Source organism: Triturus cristatus, chromosome 8, assembly GCF_964204655.1.
Source record: "Triturus cristatus chromosome 8, aTriCri1.1, whole genome shotgun sequence".
In the NCBI taxonomy this organism is placed as follows: Eukaryota; Metazoa; Chordata; class Amphibia; order Caudata; family Salamandridae; genus Triturus; species Triturus cristatus.
In genome coordinates, this window is record NC_140591.1 from 353308260 (window position 1) to 353329251 (window position 20992).

At 46.8% G+C, this 20992-nt stretch overlaps 1 protein-coding gene across 6 annotated transcripts in view; it reads left to right on the plus strand.

Moving 5' to 3' along the window:
- FRY (FRY microtubule binding protein) overlaps positions 1 to 20992 on the plus strand; it is a 657235-nt gene that overhangs the window by 585516 nt on the left and 50727 nt on the right. For all 6 annotated transcript variants that reach the window (XM_085621668.1, XM_085621669.1, XM_085621670.1 and 3 more), the window contains exon 55: positions 13591 to 13780. In XM_085621668.1, coding sequence (XP_085477794.1) covers positions 13591 to 13780 — 190 coding nt within the window. The remainder of the gene's footprint in view (positions 1 to 13590; positions 13781 to 20992) is intronic.

The following is a 20992-nucleotide window of genomic DNA, read 5'->3' on the forward strand; positions in this document are numbered from 1 at the left end:
TCCCTTTCTCTGTTCTTTTACATCATCCTTCCGCCCTCAGTTCTATCTTAGTTACCTCCACCCTCCTCTCACTCTGTTGGTTTTTTCCTCCTCCTGCCCTTTGTTTCTCCATTCTGTTGTATTTCATACCCCCTCCTGTTCTCCGTTGTGTGAAACTCACCCCCACTCTGTTTTTTCATCCTCCCCCCACCCGTATTTTTCTACCCCAACCCTGCCCGCCCCATTCCACCGTCCTTAGTTTACCACATACACCCTCCCCCTTCATTTTGCTTGATCCCTCCCCAACCCTTTGCTGTTTTCAAACATACCGCACATGGCTTTAATAAAAACAAAAAATGCTAACAACATGATTAACACTCTCCACGTAATAACATTAAAAAAAAAAACACTGACAAAGCCGAAAGATCTTGCATAGGTGAAACCTATTGGCTTTGCCAATACTTGTTGTGAGAGGAAATTTTCTACCAAAGGTAGGTTAAAAAGCCTCTGTTGGAAAACAGTTAGTGTTAAAGGTAGAAGTAAATCTGTTTTGAGGCTGAGAATGGGGAGGAAACACTCTCCAAAGAGCTTTTTCCACAGAGAAAACTACTTTCCCTGTGGAGAAAAAAATAATAAAATGCAATTGCACCGCAACCTTGTCTATATTCATCCATACATTTACAGATTTCAACATGCTTTTTGTAGGGTCATAAAATTACTTAACTAAAGGATTCTAGGAGCACTCCTGGGAACTTGCAACTGCGAATTATAAAATAAATGTCCGACTTTTCTGTGAATTGTGTTCAGTATGATTAACATATCAAAACTGTAGACAATGCTTAGGAATTATGTGAAAAAAAGGTAATTGATTACTTATCACAAAAAATGTTAGTACAACTATCCTAAACTTAAATATCTGAAAGAGACTATTAGTTATAGATTCCTGAGCTTAGAATTACCCCCAGGCGTCAGACTGGATACAGAGAAATTTTCTTCAGCAGCACCCCTGCACGTCGGTAGGTGGCGTCGTTCGACTCCTCATTCGTCGTCGGCGCCGTGATCGCTGGAATGACGTCGCGGTATCTACTTAGACCCCGCCCCTGCGAGCACATGTCAGTTCTTTCTTTTTCCGTGCCAGCTAGCGAAGATCCACAGAGAACAGTACTCTTAGTCATTTTTTGACTAGTGATTTTTCTACTTTTGTCGACATCTGTTTTGAGTCGTTCGACTTCTGGTGCACGTAGGGATGTCCCATCGTCAGACCGACTTCAAGCCTTGTGACTCTTGTCACAAGTTGATGTCAGTCATGGACCCGCACCTCGTGTGTATTTGGTTCCTGGAGCCCGACCACGACCCGACGTCGTGCACCGATTGTCGGGCCTCGAACCCGAAGTCTTTGAGGGAGCGGTCCCAAAAGTTTCTGGAGGCCCGGCAGTCAGCTCCTCGCCGCTCAAGGTCCCGGTTGAAAGGGAGGTCGTGGGTCCGGTCTCGGAGTCACCACCGTCACTCCACATCAAAGTCTTCGTCTTCTGGTAAGACGAAGCACAAGAAGAAGGCGAAGAAGCACCATCACCCTTAGCCTTCTCTCGGCCGACGCAGGACGCTGAATGTAGTCGTCCTATGGCTCTGCCCGCGGAGCCTGGTGGGATGGCTCTAAGCTTCCCTCCTTTCCCGGGAGCCGGAGCATCACCTGCCCAGCTTTGTACATTTTACGAAGCTCTCCTCTCCATCTTTGGGCAGCCCGACTCCGCCAGCACACCTTCGGGCCCAGCAGACTCGGCTGGGGGCTCCAGGCCTTCGATGCCAGCAGCTCTGGCCTCTGCTCCCCAGGGCCCCCAGGGATCCAGGCCTGGATCTGGATCTATGCTGGTCGACCTCACAAGGCCTCCTCCGGCACCGATACCTCTGACAACGCCTCCGCCACTTCCAACGCCGGTTGTGTCCCCGGCCGGCATCGAATTCTGCCTCGACCTGGACACGGAGCCAGACAGGCGCCGACCTGTACTTTTGTACCACTGTTCTACTCTGGCATTCCGTATTGCCCTGAGTGGCGACAGACCAGCTTGAAGAGCCAGACTGGAGAGAGGAGTTTGGTGAGGTCAGTGGTCTGGATACCTCCCCAGACCTTGGCATGCTTTCTCTCCCTAACGTGGCCACGGAGGAGGGAGCCTCCTATACTGTGGTGTTGCGTAGGGCGGCTGATGCCTTGGGCCTTGAGCTTCCTACGGTGGCAGTCAGAACTAATCTCCTGACTGCGTTGCTTCAACCGGCAGCGGCCTCTTTGGAGCCCCTGCTGCCATTCAATAAGGCCCTCACAGACATCCTTCTGGGCACTTGGTGCAGGCCCAGCACACGGGCTCCTGTGGATAGGATGATTGCCCGACGCCACCGCCTGGTCCTGGGTGACCCAATTTTCCTCTCCCAACACCCTTCCCCCAAGCGCTTGGTGGTCCAAGCCTCAACATCCAAAGGCGCATTCCCTTCTGCTCCCCCATATAGGAACCCAAGAAGCTAGACCATCTTGGGAAGAAGTTTCTTCCACCCGCTTAGGTCTGTGGTCGGTGAACACTGCATGTCTCTTGGACCGTAACACCCACTCTGTGTGGGACACGGTTGGGCAAGTGCTACAACAGTGCTTGGAGGAGGCCAGGGCCCCACACTCCCGTGCGGTCGCGGAGGGGAGAGACGCAGCAAAGTTCGCCATCCAATGTGGGATGGACACCCCCGACTCGCTGGGTAGAACGATTTCTATGTCAGTAGCCCTACAGCGCTATGCCTGGCTGAGATCCACTGGCTTTTCTGGGATGTCCAAACAACTCTTTTGGACATGCCCTTCGATGGCCGTCGCCTGTTTGGCGACAAGGCGGACAGTGCGCTCGGGCGCTTCAAGGATTCTAGAGCTACGGCCAGATCCTTCGACCTCACTGCCACCTCTCGTCCTGTGCAGTCTGCCTTTCGTTGCTACGGAAGGGGTACCCCACCACGTTCCACCCAGGACAAACTACCCAGCCTCTGCGTGGCCGGGGACGTGGGACCAAACTCTGTGGGTCTGGGGGCCAGCAGACGGGCCAGTCCACCAGTGCCCCCTCTGCAGCAGCCTCTAAGCCTTCTTAGTCCAACCTTTCAGGGCCGCCAGTGGACGACAGGATCCGACATCACCTCCCTCACTGGCACAACATCACGTCAGACAGGCGGGTTTTGCAGATAGTCCAAAGGGGCTACGCCCTCCCCTTCGAGGCTACCCCTCCCCAATGCCACCATCACTTTTGTTGACATTGGCTCAGGTCCTTTCTGCCCTCGACCATGGAGACTGGATGGTAGCATTGGACTTTCAGGACGCTTACTTCCACATTCCCATCAGGCGTTACCTACGGTTCACGGTAGGCCACGAGCATTTTCAGTTTACCGTGCTCCCATTTGGGCTTACCAGCGCCCCTCGGGTGTTCATGAAAGTGATGGCGATGGTCGCAGCTCATCTGCGCAGATCAGGGGTTCCAGTCTTCCATTATCTCGACGACAGCCTGGGGTGAGCCCGCCTTTAACAGCCAGTCGTCTCCCACCTCCAGACTACGGCGGACCTCCTGCGTTTACTGGGGTTCACTATCAATGGGCCGAAGTCGCACCTGATTCCCTCTCACAAGCTCCTTTTCATGGGAGCAGTTCTGGATACAGCGCAGTTTCAGGCTTATCCTCCTGAGCAGCCAAACTTGGGATATTTGGGCTATGATACCAATGTTTCAGCCTCTGTCCCAGGTTTCAATGAAATTGACCTTGAGGTGCTGGGCCTCATGGCCTCCTGCATCCTGCTGGTGGATCATGTCAGGTGGCATATGCGGGCTCTGCAGTGGGACCTGAAGTTCCAATGGGCACACCATCAGGGGAATCTTTACGATGTCGTCCATATCTCGGAGGGCACTGCACATTATTTGCAGTGGTGGGTAACGAACCAGGATTGGGTCAACGGCAGATCTCTCTCCCTTCCCCAACCAGACTTCACAGTGGTGACAGATGCGTCACTTGTGGGATTGGGCAGCCACATGGGAGAGGTGGAGATCAGAGGCCTCTGGTCTCCAGCAGAGTCCAGGCTCCACATCAACCTGCTGGAGCTCCGGGTGATTCGTCTTGCACTAAAAGCATTCCTTCCTTCTGTCAATGGAAGAGTAGTGCAGGTTTTCACAGACAACACCACCGCCATGTGGTACTGCAACAAACAGGGCAGGGTGGGGTTGTGGACCATATGTCAAGAGGCTCTCTGCCTCTGGACGTGGCTGGAACATCAGGGCATGTCCCTGGTGGTTCAACAACTGGCAGGTACCCTGAACGCCAGGGCGGATGAACTCAGGCGCTGGTGCATGATGGATCACGAATGGCGTCTTCACTCGGAGGTGGTGCAAGAGCGTCTTCATTCAGAGGTGGTGCAAGGTCTCTTTCAGCAGTGGGGAGAGTCTTGATTAGATCTGTTCGCCACCGAAGAGAACGGGCAATGTCAGCAGTTCTGTGTGTTGGAATTTCCAAGGTGGCACTCACTCGGCGACACTTTTCATCGCAAGTGGAATTGCGGTCTTCTATACGCCTTTCCGCCTATATCACTTCAGCCCAGAGTGCTGAAGATGATCAAGCATGACCCGGCCCAAGTCATTCTTGTGGCTCTCGATTGGGCACGAAGAGTCTGGTATCCCGAGCTCTTGAACATGGCCATTGATCCTCCGATCAGACTGCCTCTTCGGGAGGATCTTCTGTCGCAGCAACAGGGGACAGTCCTCCACCCAAACCTGTCCAGCCTCCACCTTCTTGCATGGAGATTGAGCGGCAACAGTTGACAGCTTTTGATCTTCCTCCCAAAGGTTGTAATGTCATCTTTGCAGCCAGGCGTCCCTCCACTAAAACGGTATACGCCTGTAGATGGAACAAATTTGTGACATGATGCACAGCAAAGGCTGTTTATCCCCTTTCTGCCCCTCTTTCAGAGATTCTCCTCTTCATTCTTTCTTTGGCCCAGTAGGGCTCTTCTCTGGGCACCCTTAAAGGCTATCTTTCCGCCATTTTTGCCTTTCTTTGCTTTCCTGATCAGCCTTCTCTTTTCAAGTCCCCTATTGTAAATAGATTTCTTAAGGGCATTACTCGCCTCTTTCCTCCTATTCCTTTCATAATTCCCCAGTGGGACTTGAATCTGGTCTTAACTTACCTTATGTGTGCTCCTTTCGAGCCGCTACATAATTGTCCTCTCAGACTCTTGACCTTAAAGACTTCTTTTCTGGTTGCCATCACCTCTGCTAGCAGGGTGAGTGAGCTTCAGGTTCTTTTTTCTAAACCTCCTTTCCTTGCTGTTCATCCGGACAAGGTTGTCCTTCGAACTAGACCTTCTTTTCTTTCCAAAGTGGTTACCTTTTTCTGCATAGGACAGACCAACACTTTGCCCACCTTCTTCCCGCCTGCACCCTTCCAAGGAGGAGAGACTCCACCGTCTGTATCCAAAACATGCATTATCTTTTTATTTGGATTGCACAAAACAATTCCCGGTGAACGATCAACTCTTTGTTGGCTATGTGGGCGCCAAGAAAGATCGAGCTGTGCAAAAACGGACCATCTCTCGATGGGTCATTAAGATCTGCTACTTCGTGGCGAAAAAGGAGCCTCCGGTAGGTCTGCGCGCCCATTCCACCAGGGCGACGGCAGCCACTACTGCTTTGGGACGTGGAGTCCCCCCTCGGTGACATCTGTCAGGCAGCCACGTGGGCAACACTGCACACGTTAACTAAGCATTACTGCCTGGGTAGTCCAGTCCGGAGAGACGGCTTCTTTGGCCGTTCAGCTCTCCAGGACTTTCTGGTGTGAACTTAGTTCGCAGACCCACCTCTGGGGTTGGTATTGGGGCATCTATTCTAAGGTAAGGCATCTATAACTAATAGTCTCTTTCAGATGAACAAGTTACTTACCTTCGGTAACAATATATCTGTAAGAGACATATATTAGTTATAGATTCCTTACCGCCCCATCCATCCTCCCCGTTCTGTGAACTGACTTCTAGAGTAAGGGACTCCCTTTCAGGGCCCTAGTTTTGTGCACCAGTGGTCAGTGACTTGCATGGCTCTGCACTTTTGGCGTGGAATGTCCTGTAAAGAACTGACGTCAGTGCTCAGGGATGGCATCATTGTAGATACCGCAATGTCATTCCAGCGATCACAATGCCAACGACGAACTGTAAGTCGACCAGTGTCACCTACCGATGCGCAGGGGTACTGCTAAAGAAAAATTCTCCAGATCCAGTCTGACGCCTGGGGGTAATTCTAAGGTAAGGCATCTATAACTAATATATGTCTCCTACAGATGTATTGTTACCGAAGGTAAGTAACTTTTTCTTCAGATCTGTTAATTTAGTCTATGTATCCTAATACCCACATGATGTTGTCTCACCAAAGAAAATCATACAAGAGCTTGGCAGCGCTATCTCTTGAAGGCATTTTACATAATATTAATCAGGTGTTAGTCACTAATGTGGTCCTAATGTGTTCCGGTTACTGTAGCTCAAAATTGCATTGCAGTTTTCCTTAGCGCTTCTGATTAAACATCAAGTATTCAGGTTTATTAGTACAGGCCTGCCTGGAAGCAGGGTAAATAGCAAAAGCAAGTGTAGAAAATAATTCATAATGCACTGGCGGGCTCAACGAGATCATCTCAGCTGCAACACAAATATCCCGAAGAGTTACACATGCAGTTGAGGTAGCATCATGTGTGTAAAAGAATTGCTGGATTATTTTAAGGGTATGGTAGTGAGCTTTTTACCTTTACTCTTCAATTGCTTGCTCACAACACGAAATAACTCAAATCAACACATTTAACTGTACACACTAGATTATCTTCTTATGCTGGGGTAGGATTAAGAGTTTAATCTGTAGTCAAAGGATCATTTTGGACAAAATATCCCAAAACATTGTCAACTTCCTAAGCCTTTTCATGACTAAGATCCACCGTAGCTCTTTCCTCAGAACACTCAGAGCCACTTATCAACCAGACCTGGTTTGAATACTTCATGGCAGCCTACTCTCCATCCAAACCTGGTATAAAAAACACAATATCTGTAATAAATTGGCATTATAAGTCTTAACAAACTCCCAAATACACAGTTGTCTATCCACTTGCCATCAAATGTCAGTCTAACCAAAGAAAAGATCACAGTTGCCTTCAAAGCCTTCAAAGAATCCAGATTTTCCCTCCTAATTAGGTAGGATTATTGACATTTTACATTCATACAAGAGGCAAACATTATACTTGTTCAAAGCTGACTTTTTAGCCTACAGAACTACCAAATCGATAGGCCTAAAGCTTTATCTAGGAAAAATGGACCACCTTTATCGATCTGCCATCCTATGTTGCCCAGCCTTGTGCTTATACGGAAAGCCTCAAACGCAATTGCTTCCTCAACTGAATGCGCCCCAAACATGAAAGAAACGCACCTTTTGCATAACACCCTCGACCCACCTAACTTACATCGAAAACGGCATGGGAGCCAAATGGCTTTCTATTTTGTATCACCAGCTGCTCATAGGTTATAGATTGAAGACTCGGCATCCTACTTTTACAAGCACTCTTTCCCTGGTGATCTCACACGATCCGGGAAACAATGTGTTGGACCTTAACTTTGTCTAGAGGAAATGTAAGGTTTCGAATGAAATCTTCATGTATGCTGGGAATTCTATTGTGAGAAAGTTCTGGGAATGGCAACTGCAAACAGTTTGAGGACACCTCTTAATCGGCTACACTGTTCTATGTAAGAAAATCTAATCATACGCTACCTTTATTAACTAGAGAAAAATAAACAGCCTGTGAACCACTGATTCAGCTGGCAGGAGTTCCACTAAAAAGCTGGGAGTGAAGTTTGCTCAATGCTTAAAGGCAGGACACACATTTATAGAATTTTGTATACACTTCCGCAGTGGACATCACTTGGTGCAACTAAACAAAGGGAGCATGCAGGTGTCCAAGACTGAGCTCATGAGAAATGAAGAAGTTGACCTTCAGTTGTAACAAGAATGTAAATATTTTTGGCTGAGGAAGCTAGTAAATGCATTCTTTTGGGAGCCAAGATGCGCGAGAAGGGCCAAACGAGTCAGAAACGAGCACCTCCTTCAGGCATTTGTTAGTTTGAGCCGAAAAACACGGCTGAAGAAAGAGTTAACAGAGTTGATAGAAGGTTAATAGAAATAACAATTTCACAGTTCCCAGTAGAATTTCTTTCTGTGTTTTTGGAGTGTTCACATGCTTCTTTACACTGGCGACAAATTTCTAACGAGTTAACAGGCAATCACCAACCGAGTGCAGGCTGGTTGCTTGCAGCCTGCATTGACTACAAAGCAGTCAATAGCACACTCTTCAAGCCCAGTAGCTGAAGGGAATAATGCATCTGCTACAACTCTGAGGTGTCCTGATAGTTCTGAGGTCAATAAAATGCACATGAATGTGCTGGATAATGTTGACACCCCGTATACGTGACAATTTATGGCTCCAAGACTGTGGCTTCAAACGCTAAATGAATAAGACATTATAATCGTGTTTTTTCTTTTTACCTTCTTTACTGATTTATGGGCAATCCCAAATCTGCAGACATTTAAATATGAGGCTTTTTGTGTTTCCAAAAACAAAGGTGACGAACACACTTAAAAATAATATATTTGTAAGTTGGTACTTCACGCTCAACCTTTGCAGCAGAATCTACTGTGAAATAGATTTCCACCATTTGGAGATATGTTTTGCTATTGGCCTGAAAGTAAACTAACATAAAAACAGTGGAGTTGCGAGGGTGCCATGGCCCTAATGCAATTTAGGAAAATGGGCCCCCTACCCGAGTGGTTGCTAGTTAAAACAAGCATTGGCATAGACAATAGATCTCACCTTTGGGACCTTATAAGTGTTTAGCCATGCAACAGTTGCATAACTAAATACTTATAAGGTCCCAAAAGCGAGACCTATTGGCTATGCCAAGCGGCCGTGCGGCCTCGAAAGTGATCACGATCAAACATCAAAGAGGCCGTGAAACTGAAAGTAATCGCGGTAAAGCACGGCGTGCGCACCCGCGCACATGCACTGTGGCTCTAGGCTGGCCTGGTAACACTTTTTGGAGCCCTCTCAATAAGTCTCGCCAGACCAGCGCATGTGCTGGGTCAGGCGAGACCTAAACAGCCATGAGGCCTGCACACCTCCCGGCACAGCTGTCATTGATTCCTGGTGCACCAGTGATAGTGATGCACCTATTCCTGCATCTATACCCTACTCTCTACCCTGGAATCAGTGCCTAAACTCGCCAACCCTTTTCTCTCTTCATTGCCTCTCCATCCCCATTTTCTCATTTCAGCGTGGTCTATTTATACCTCTCACTATCGTCCACTCCCTCCGTGTCTCTATGCTCATGTTCCCCCGGTACCACTCTCTATAAAGCTCTAAATATTTGCTTGTATATCTCCACTTTCACCTGCCTCTGTAACTCGCTATTTTCCATCTTTCACCCTTCTTCCATTCTCCCCTTTAACTCTCTGCTTCTCTCCCCATAGCCATTATTTCCTCTATCTTTCAATTATGTTTTTTCTCCCCATTCTCTTGCCTTCCTAGTTTCTCCTGCTAGTCCCACTCCACCATAGTTTTCTCTCCCCTCTCCATCACTCCCTTGTACCCTTCCATAATTCCTTGTACGTCTCAACTCTCCTCTCTTTTCCTTATTACCTCTTACTCTCGACCCTTTCATTTGCTCTTGCATCTGTCTCTGTTCTTTCCTGCATATCTCTGATCTTCTCCATCTTTCTCTCCTTTACCTCCACATTGTTCCCTGTATCGCTTCACCCGCTTTGACTCCCTCGCTGCAATCTCAGCTGTTGCTTCATTCTTGCCTAAATCCTGGCATGCATTTCCCGTCCAACATCTGCATCTCTCCATCCTCCTCCTCTTATAACCCTTCATCTCTCCACCTCTCCATTCTATGCCCACACCATCTCTCCATCCTCCTCATCCCTTGCTCTCGGCACCTCTTCATTCTATGCCACACCATCTCTCCGTCCTCCCCATTATTTCTTTATTATTTTTTCCCTTGTATTATTTTCTTAATTGTGCCCAGCTCCTCACCCTGCCATAGACCCCCCTCTCTCCTCCAGTGTAAACAGTGACAGGCCCCAGGCAGCCAGCCACCTGGCGCAGGCCACCTCTGGGCCTTGATGTCACTGCACCGCTGTATCAATGCCCCTGGATAGAGATCGTTTGGGATGTCTGCCAAGCAGACCAGCAGCTCTCTCGTGATCTGTGCTTTCTACTTCTGACACCCGTGGACTTCCGGCCTTTGTGAGAAGAAAACCCGCGTCCTGTGAATGCACTTTTTAAAGGGAATACACCTCAGAGCGATGCCTAGAGGAGAAGGTAGTACAATATGTAGAATTTTTAGAAAATAAATACTTGCCACGAAGTTCACTGGAACACTGTGTCTCCAGACTGCAGAGCAGGGACCTTAGACACCAGCACATCTGTGCCCTCCACCACGTGCGCATGTTCTCTAGTAGGCCCCTGGGGCCTTTGAAGGCTGGCTTCCAGCAGCCGCTGCCTGGTGCAAGAGTCCAGTGAGTTATATAGAGGCAGCCAAGCGATGCACTTGTTAACAAAAAGTTGCTAATTGGAAACCCTGTGATTAAAGCAGCCTGGCTACTCATCTTTTACATGTTGCTAGCTTTTGTTGGTACCACCAATTAATGTTCGTTAACATGATGCAGCCTTGGGGTTTCTATTAAGATAGGTTAACCCCCCTCGAAGAAAGGGGAAACAGTTGCTTCTGGTTCCTTCCATCTCCACCCGACTGTCAACTCGTAAGCATAAGAGAGTTGTCCTCGGCGGCTTTGCATCATGGCTGCCTCTGCATCATGGCTGTCTCTGCACACCTCATACAGCTGGGTTAGATGTGCCCTAAATGGTGTTACATCAGCTATGGAGACATGAGAAGTATATGTGCCCATGCCACCAAAGACTGCTGGAAAGTCAAAATCACTTTTCTAAGAATCCATTAAATGAGGTTCATGGTTGGCAAGCCTGAAAGAGGGCGGAGTCATGAAGTGCAGCATCTTTTTTTGATGAACTGTGCAATGTGATTGTAAAACTGTTCCGCCTTACCACATTGGTCGTTTTAAGATAGCTCTCTGGGTTAAGGCTCATGCAGCAGAGGTCTGGGTGTATGGAGCAAGTTTTGGGGTATAATGCTGCAAAGGTAACGCAGGCGTTAAATGGACTTGCGGGGGCAATCTGTTCGTGCAGCCGAGGGCAGAGTTCACCGATTTGTGTTTGTTGCGAGATTGCTCAGTGGGTCAATGCTTTTGTTGCAGGGATCCTTGTGTGACCTGCAGGTTACAAGTTACCGTCCAGGCAATAAAGCTCCGAGAGTTATGCGCCTTCCTCAAACAGTTGCCTCTAACCTGCAAGGCATAGGTTTGAAGCAGTGCAAGTTTTATCAGAATGTTTCCCAATTCTAAGGTTGACAAAATGGGGCTTCTTTCGAGTAGTGATAGACAAATATTACTAAGTGCTGTGTAATGGTTATTAGTGCAAACACACAGACCGATGACATCCTAGTCACTGGAACTGCAATTCTGCAGCAGCAGCATTTTCCAAATTATTATAGATAAGCCACATATTCCATCATCTTATTCATAACTTGCAGATTTTAACAAAATATTTGTTTCTAGGTCAATCGGATCAAATATTACTAAAAACGCAACAACTCATGTTGTTGCGCAGTGACAGGCCTTTTGTCTTGCAGAGGGAGACCACCTTTCAGTTGCAGATTTCTGTATTTAGGTATTAAACTGACCTTAATGAGTTGAGACCTTTGTCCTTACAGTGTTAATGTGTAAAAATGCAAGGTAGCAAAGTAGCACTGCTTTGTGCCACATTACGCAGCATAACTTGCCTTTTCTTTCTGCATAATTTAGCCCCCCTGCTCTATTCAATCTACAGCTGGCTGGTCCCTCTGACCAGACGCATACAGTCTAATTCAGTTAATATATCTAGTATGCACTATTCCAGCAGTACCCAGCTTATCTTTTTTTTTTTTTTTTTTTTTCACTTTTTTTTTTTTTTTTTTTTTTTTTAAACCTTTATTCGTATAAGTCAGATACACAGCTATTCAGCCGACATCCCGGAGGTTCGGCAGCTAATCAGTCAACACATGAAGTCCTCCATAGCTCCAATGCAGGATAAAGACAAAGGTTTCATTTTTGAAAACTACCTACAATAAACACAACAAGCAAGGCAGAATACACCACAAGTTCGTGCCAGTTCCCAACGGGGGCGCGGCCCCATTTCCAACATCAAATCAAAGCCACCGATCGGGAGGATGAGGGAGAAGCAGAGGCGCTAACATTCTAACGGAGGTGCATCAGCAAGACCCAAGTCGGAAGTGAGGCTAGGGGGAAAGTTGCTCCTCTGGTGGTTCAATGGCAGGAGGCAGACATATGCCCCCCCTATATTGGTTCCAACTTCCCCATACCTTATGCCATTTCTTAGGCCTCCCCCGTGCACTATACACCGTTTTCTCCCGAAACATACTCCAGTCCATGTTGTCCTTCCACGCATCCAGGGTGGGCGGGCTATGAGAGCCCCACAGTCGTGCTATATCTCGCTTAGCCACCATATTGCCTAGGGTCGCCCATTGAGTCTGCGCTGCGTCATAATCTGTAGGACCCCACACATTCAAAAGACAGCGCCGCGCCTCTGGGTGCAGTACAATACCCGTGACCTCCTGCATCACAACGTGAATCCGCTTCCAAAAGTCCGCAATCACACCACACTCCCATATGATATGTAGAAAGGTGCCCACCATCCCGCAGCCCCTCTTACATAGCCCATCCTCGGAAAAACCCATATGGACCAGCCGGGGCCCAGTGACGTAAACTCTGTGCAGTATCTTAAGCTGGACCAGCCGTAGTCTGGCGGGGATCGCGACCTCCTTAGGAGAGGAGACGGCGTATTGCCAATCCTCATCGTCCAGCTCAAGGCCGTCCCTAGTCCACTGATCCCGCACCCCCAGGAGGAGGTCGGTCCGGACGTTCACAAGCTTTTTGTAGATTAGGGAGATTGTGCTCTCCGGCATATGGCCGTCCAGGATCCGGTCCTCCAACGGAGAGGACTCAGGCACCTTTTCCCCCTCAACGAGGACCGACCGCAGCGCATGGCGCACCTGCGCATACCGGAAATATTCCATGCCCTCCAGCGCATATTCCGTCCGTAGCTCGTCAAACGACTTAATCCGCCCCTTGCCCAGCTTATCTTAAGGCTGGATGGGAACACTGGCCTGGCACGCAGCAGCTTTCGTGGCTGTTTCACTGCGGTTTCCGACTAGATGACGCAGAGCTGACTGCAATTGGAAACAGATAAAACTGGGGTGGTGCTGCTGGGAGACCTCCCTCAGTGTGATGGTCGAACAATCACCTGCACACACCACGTTCTAATCCATCTCCCATTCCAGTCCTGTACCACACACGCATAACCTTGTTTTACGTAGTTATTTGCAGCACTTGGCATATATCTTTACACTGTGATGTGTGTGTTCCTATATAGTAGGATCATGATACTGTGTATGTTTTTCAGCTTTGCAGAAAGTGACCGGAGCGCCTCACCGCCTCCCTCGCCCTTCTTTTCGGCCATCATCGCTGCATTTCAGCCAGCCGCCTGTGACGATGCAGAAGAAGCCTGGCGCAGCCACATAAACCAGCTCATGTCGGACTCCGATGGCTCTTGTGCAGTCTATACATTTCATGTCTTCTCCTCCCTCTTTAAGGTAAGCCAATGCCTTTGAAATGACAGTCAAAAGTATTTACTGTTTTATTTATTAATTTAAAAAGCTTGATATAACTCAAACATGACTAATGAGGGAATCAGAGCACTTTACAAATGATCAGAAAGAAGAGACATATTGATCAAACAGCATAATTGAGGCCAATACTGGATGTGGTAACTCCCCAGTTTGGGGGGGGAGGGGCGGACCACCTCAATGTCAAATCTGCAAATCAAAAACACTATCATAGCAGGCGAGTAGTAAGCATTGGGTGTAGTCAACGTGCCATGACGGGAAAAAGCGCTTACAACGCTGTTTCCACAACGTGATTGCTTTACAAAGCGGTCGTAACAAGGACCGGGTTGTTACCACGGATGCCATTACATCGCAAGTCGTATCAACGACTTGCTGTAGGGGGCGTGCAACACCAGGGAACGTCTTGGATTTTAAATTCAACACCTTCCTTGCTGTTGCGCAAACTGGAATAGGAATAGTAATTAATACTATTCCTAAGTCCAACGCGCCCCATCGAGCAAGTCGTTGAAACGACTTGCGATGTAATGGCACGCGTGGTAGCAACGCGGTCGTTGTAGCGACGGCATTGTAAAGCCATGCATAGTGAAAGTATGCGATGTAACGTCATACATTCGCCATGACAGGTCTGGAGAGTAGAGTTCCTGGGTTCTCGTATTAGAACATTTTCTCAGAACTAAAAGAATTTCCATAGTTATTGAAGTATGATTTAATAGTTTCAGAACTGAACTTGAACATCTTTTCATAGTTTACAGTTAGTGATAGATAATTCCATACATATTGAGAAGGCTTTGTTGTTGGTGCCACAGGACAGAAGCCTCCTTAAGTATATATGGTGCCACAGAGACCCTTGAAGCTGCTTCCTTTTGTTTAGGTCTTTATTATACTATACTAATTCACATTTTCATATTTTATTAGAATTTTATGCATATTCAACTTTAGAAACAATGGTGGATGGCCATGACGGATATGTATGATATGGATAATGTCTGCAACGTTGTCCGACATGCGTAAAGACTTAGCAGTGGCCCCTTTACTTGTGGCTCCAGCAGCTCATGGATGTCGAAATCCCTGAAGGATGGGAAAGCATTGTCCTCAGTGGGATGATCAACCTCCGAGTGCAGCTCACTCTGTGCCCAGACCAGTGGCTTGAAAGTGGCGAGTCGTTAACTCCAGCTTCAGTTTGGTCCTGAGTCTGACAGGCATGACCTATAGCCCTGAAATAAGAGTCCCTTGCTAGAGATTTTCCCACAGAAAACATTTTAACTGGTACAAAAAAGGGGAGCAATTTAGAACAGAATATAGAAATAAAAGCCTGTCAAAACCGAGGAGAAGACCCAGTACCTCTCCTTCAAAAATAAGTTGGTACTCTAGATCTTGATATTGGGATACATTGCTCCATGCCCTTAGTAGCTGCCAAGCCACCAATAACTAGAAATCCACATTTGGAGACAGTGCAACGTAAGATATTGCTAGCAACATATCAGAAGCTGTTAGTTTTCTTTTCATGCCCTCTCTTTTGACAGGTGAGTTTGCATCTGTTCTTATGCGAAAAGCTGTGTGTTTATAATGCACAATATATAGTGCACACAACGAGCTGTTGGTATCGTCATTTCAGCTCTTGCATAAAGTAATTCCAGCCATGACGTTCATCATGTAGCTGCACACGCCTGCTGCATCAGAGTATTGTATTGTAGCATCTATGGAGCACTTTCCCCTTGGTGGAAAGCTGAATCATTTATCTGCATGGATAGTATGCTAAACTGTGCAGATGTGTGGCTGGAAGTGTGTTGTCTTTGCTTTGAAAGTGGTACCCACTGGCATGTGGTTATTGTGTTGTGGGACGCAGCGCTTGTGGATGCGGTGTATGAGGAAGTGTGAGGGATAGATGTGCATTTTTATAGTTTGTTGTATGTTGGCAGCTGTGATTAGATCTGCAGGCCCTTTATTGTGTTGGTATTTTTTTCTTTTATATTCTCAGTCCAATTCCCTATGCTCGCTGTGGCAGGCGATGATCCACTCCGAGATCTTATGGATCCGGTAAAAATAAACAGTGTAGAAAAGGAGTGCAAGGAATCCCAGATCTGCCCGGGTAGACTATTGTACAGTCACACTTGATAGGATTGCAATTATGCGGTGAAAAGTAAGGAGATTTGATAATATGCCCTCGCTTTATTCATCCTTATTATTAACATTATAGAATGTCAATGCTCCGCGTACGTGAGACAATTTCTTCAGGTCTTTGACTAGCAGGTGGTTACTAGGCAGTTTTTGTGTTGATCACTATCGTCTACCACTGGTCATCCCAAGATTTAAATGCCACACTTGCCCTTTCTGGGAAAGTACGTGCAAGCAAGCCCGTTCGCACACTGAGCCAAGGAGCAGTTCCTCAAAGAATGGGAAACTTGCAGAGCTATGTAGATGCCTTTTGTTTGAATGTGCTTAATGCAGTCCAGATACTTTAATGATTAAAAATAGCAAGACCCTGAGCATTTCCTGAGATTGTTCCAGTCCCGGGCTTGCTTCCTAAACTGCAGAGTGACATTTATTACTAGTCCAACAATGTGTATGTTTGAGATGTTATTTGTGCTAACAATAATAAAGTGAAGCTGATTATCAGCGTCCACATTTTTAAACATGCAAAAGAGCTCCCTTTGATCAGTTTTGGAGAGAAATGTATTCTGCGGTCGAGAACCGTCTTTGCTTCACTAGTGGAAGAATATTTGGACATATCCACTGTTTGCCTAAAGATTGTGGTCCCCAGCAGCACAAAAGGTCACTGAATCTGCTTGCTAGTGGAGATGGATAAACTGGGCTCTCAACATCTTATCCACAAAACACATACAAGTGTTAAATTTCTCCAGCCCACATAAAGCCCCCGGGTCACCCACTATCCTCAGGGTCTACGACTGGCCCAAAGATTTGTTCTCCTGCTGCTTTTCCTCCCCGGATAATTTAGCCAGCAATTACCTTTTCCCCCTCCATGAAATGTAGTAGAATTGACACTGAACTTTGCCTTAGACACAAGCTGCCACCTCGGCCCTGCTATCACACCTACCCATTTATCATTGCATCCCTGGCATACAGCACACTTCCCACCTCCCTTGAACAGCCCATGATTATCCTGGTAATGAAGTGCTGTCCTCATTCCTATAGATGTCATCAAGTTCTCCTCTGCTTTGAACATACCTTCCCAATGCAAAATGCTGCGAATTAAGATAACTCTTTAACTTCAACAATACAGTCTATTTGATGACTGCCACACAGGTGTCCAACTCCTCCACAGCACAGAAATATAGTCCATAAATGTCCTGTAATCGGTGCTGTCCATTCACATTTTGGTGGGTAGGCAGCACTGGTCCATCTGCACCTCTTGGCTGACTTTGCCGTGGACCATTCTGCATTGATAATTATCTTGTGTTCATAGTATTCTTGCAACATGCAGCAATTTATCACGACCTACTGCAATGGAGATCTTAAACCCACTTTGGCATCATTTAGCTTAACGTAAAGAGAGTCAGAGGTGCTGCAGCTTGCAAGTCGGCATTGCAGTCATCACTGCAGAGGAGCCTTCAAACCTACTTCCCTCCTTCCAGCATCCCAGCACGACTGCACTGTGCGCTGCTTCTATGCAGCTAAATACACCAGTGGCAGTGGGTGACCCACAAAAATGGTGAGACAACATAAAAAAAAATCAACAACATACAATTATTTGCATTTAAAAATAAAAAATAAAAAAGTTTAACTTACCATATTATCCTGCAGCACGTCCTCTGTGTTCTCCGGCCGGCTCAAGACTACTTTTAGCGCTAGGTATCGCAGCTCCTTATCCATTCCAGATACTGCTCTCATGCTGCATGAGAGAAGTGCCTGGATTGGCTGGAGCAAGCTGCTTCAGCGCTCCAAAGAGCACTGAAGGCCTGTGCCTGCTCTCCAACCCGGCTTTCTATGACAGCCGGGTTGGAGAGGTTGAATTGGGCAGGGCTGTTTGGCTATAGCAAGGTAGCCAGCCTAACCGACATGCCCAGTTCATACTGAAGGGGCCACTAGTCATTGCTGCAAATCAGCAGCAATGACACACTGGCCCCGCTCTGCCCTCTCCGTTCGGCATAAAGCTGGAAAAATAAAATGGTAATGAAAACCTTTTATTACTATTTTATTTTTCCAGTTTTCTGCAGCAGTGTTGGGGAGAGGGGGGATGGGGAGGGGGGCCGGTGCTCCTCCGCTCCCATCGAGGAGCCGCCGCTAAAATACACACATATTTATTAACTATTCAGGCAACAACCTAGATGCATATTGCTAGAAGGAATGCAAAATCCACACCTCTGTTCTTTCATTACTAGAGTTATTGAAAGTAAAAATTATACATTTAGAACATTTATTAATATTTATTTAGGTAAACCACTTCCTATTCAAAATCTTTTTCTTTTTTAATGGATTTCTTTTTCTGAATTTGCCATAAATTACTAGACTTGCATCTCATGTTCGGTATTTTTCTCTAGCTCCCTTCTGTCACGTTTCATCGTCCCTTAGTTTTAGGGCTGTCTTTCAAGGACAAAGTAACTTGCTGGATCCTAAGAAATAACCCCCTCACCCTCTTAGCTTCAAGGTTTATGGTGGGTCACCAGAAGTCACAATCGCATGAAATGCCAAAGTAGCTTTCTGATAAAAAAAATGTCTGTGCCTAGAACAATGGCTTAGATAGGTGTAATCTTTCTTAATTGTCGCACTAATACCTTGCAAAACCAAGGTGTAATCCACGCTGTTGGTTTCCTTCCCTCATAGTTTAGTGGGACACCATGTTCTTGAATGGCTTAGGCTGGTGTAACGTTTAGAGTTGTTCTGCTTTCACAGTTGTTGCCTTGCTCTCTCAAAACTTCATGAGATCCTTTCAGCACAAGGATACTCGTCTCTGCCTTCCACTGCCTCTCTTCCTCCTTTGTGGCCCAAGACCAGCTCTTTACCTTTGAGCTGATCTTTGCAGTGGACCACAAAATACTGTGCATTAATCCAAAATGCCAACTACTTAGGATTCTTTCCATAAACAGTTGCACACCTATTGCTCGGCTCTACTATGACAATGCCAGTAAGATTAGTAAGCAGCAAAAGAAGTCCCACAAAGTAGCATCAACATATCTCTAGCTAGAATAAATGCACCATGCTGCTCTTGGGTTTCTGATCCCCATGCTGACTTCACGTCTCTTCCTTGTACCCCGACTTTCTTCCGTGCTCTCCTTCAGAACCATACTTTAGAGTCAAACCTCTTAGAAGGGTGCTTTCACCCAGTGTGTGCTTGTGTTGCAGTACCTGTTTCTTCTTCCTACATTTAATGTTTGAAATCCCTGCCTGATCTTTAGAACCTGCCAAGGGCAGTGCATTGTGAAACATGGACGCAATAAATTAGCAAAAAAATAATATACAGGGTTATTGCCATTTTTGGTGGTGATACAAAATACTAAATTATTTTTCCCGGTTTTGAAATAGTTTTGAAAACAACATGAACTGTGACAAGAGTCAGTCTCATCGCAGCACATTAAAGGACAGGTTCCCAGTGCTATCAGTAAAGTGAGGCGTCACTTAATGCCTCCTCTTCCCTTTAAAAAATTCAGTCCAGCCATTATCTCCAAATCATTTGTAGAAATATGGCATTATTTTCCAAAGTGCATGAATCTCAAAACAAAGCTTAGGTACTCCAGTTCACAAAGTGTAGGAGAGTAATAATGCTCTGATTCTCGTAGAACCTCTGTTCAGGCGGCCTCTGGCAGAGTCACAAAGCATGCAAAAAATAAATTTTAAAACAATGCTACAGTTCATCGGAGAGCCCAGGCTGTTTCGTTTTGTTGTGAATGTGTGTAATTTTGCGTTTACGATGTTGCAGTACATTCCGCAGCGACAGCTGTATATAATCCACATGTAGCCTTTCATTACCTCCAGATTCTCCCAGGTGGAAAAAGGGCAGTGGGGCAAAGCATGTCCCCGGTCTCATGGGAGTGACTGAAGGTGTGGATGGTAGTATTGTGGAGTGCATTAAGTGCTTTGTTCCCGGTGGCCATACATTCTATTGTTTCCTCCTTGATATTAGCAGCCTAGGGGCTGTCTACTTCCCCACCCCCTCTCCAAGTGACCACAGATGCTAATATGTGCAAACTCCCTTAACAGGAAGTTTACAAAAAAGTGTGAGTTACAACCCCACAAGGGCATTGGGGGATCAAACCTTCTGTGGCCTTCCAGTGTACAGCTACGTAGAGGATCACAAATTCACTGGGCCCTAGTGACCTCTACCCATAAAGGTTCATGGATAGTAGGACGGAGCCAACCCTCTGTGCCTCAGAGTTATTCCACAATGCTAGGCTTACCAGACTATCAGCCCCTTCTACCTGCTTTGTCTACTGTGACTTCTCTCATTGTGGGGTGTAAAGAGACAGATGATAATCATCTGCCTGACAATAGCATGTTTTGTGTTTATACAGAGGAGCTTTAGCCTCCACCCATCCATGCTTAGGGAAACAACCAGATCTGAGCTGCTGTGGCTTTTATACCAGGATCTGGCCAGGCCTACATTTGTTTTTGCTGCCGGGTAGGAGGCCAGCATCTATCCTGGAAGAATTAATGAACTTACTGTATCCAGACTCACTTACGGGGATGGGTACCACTATAATGGTGATCTTGATTGTCTCAATTTTATGATCTCCGATTACAGTGCAAGTTGCAGATTTGCCAATAGACCCTTCCACTCCTTTGGTGTGTTGCGGGGACCAGCCACCACAGGGGTGTCAGTAGCGTACCCTGCAGTTGCTCAGGTTGGGTCTGTTTCCCTTCTGTTCTTCTCTTAGTCTACCCATTGGGTCCTTCCAGATAGACCCGAAGAAGAGGGCACCCCTACAACTGTTAAACGTTGGCATACCTGGAGACTCTTGCTTAGGCACCCCAGCGTGGAGTCGTCCACACAAAGCATGCTGGGTCACGCAGACTTCAGGACCGCTCATCGTTTCACCCGCTCAACTACACACTTACCCTGTACCCACTGGCAGCCATGTTCTTCTTTCACACATGCACCCTCCAGTATCCTGCTTCCACTCGGCTGTTTTTAGCTCTGCCATTCAAAGGGACCAACAGTCACTCTCCCTTTCAAAAACACCATTCACTCCTGTAACCTATTCACAGTACTTCCCAGAAAACTCA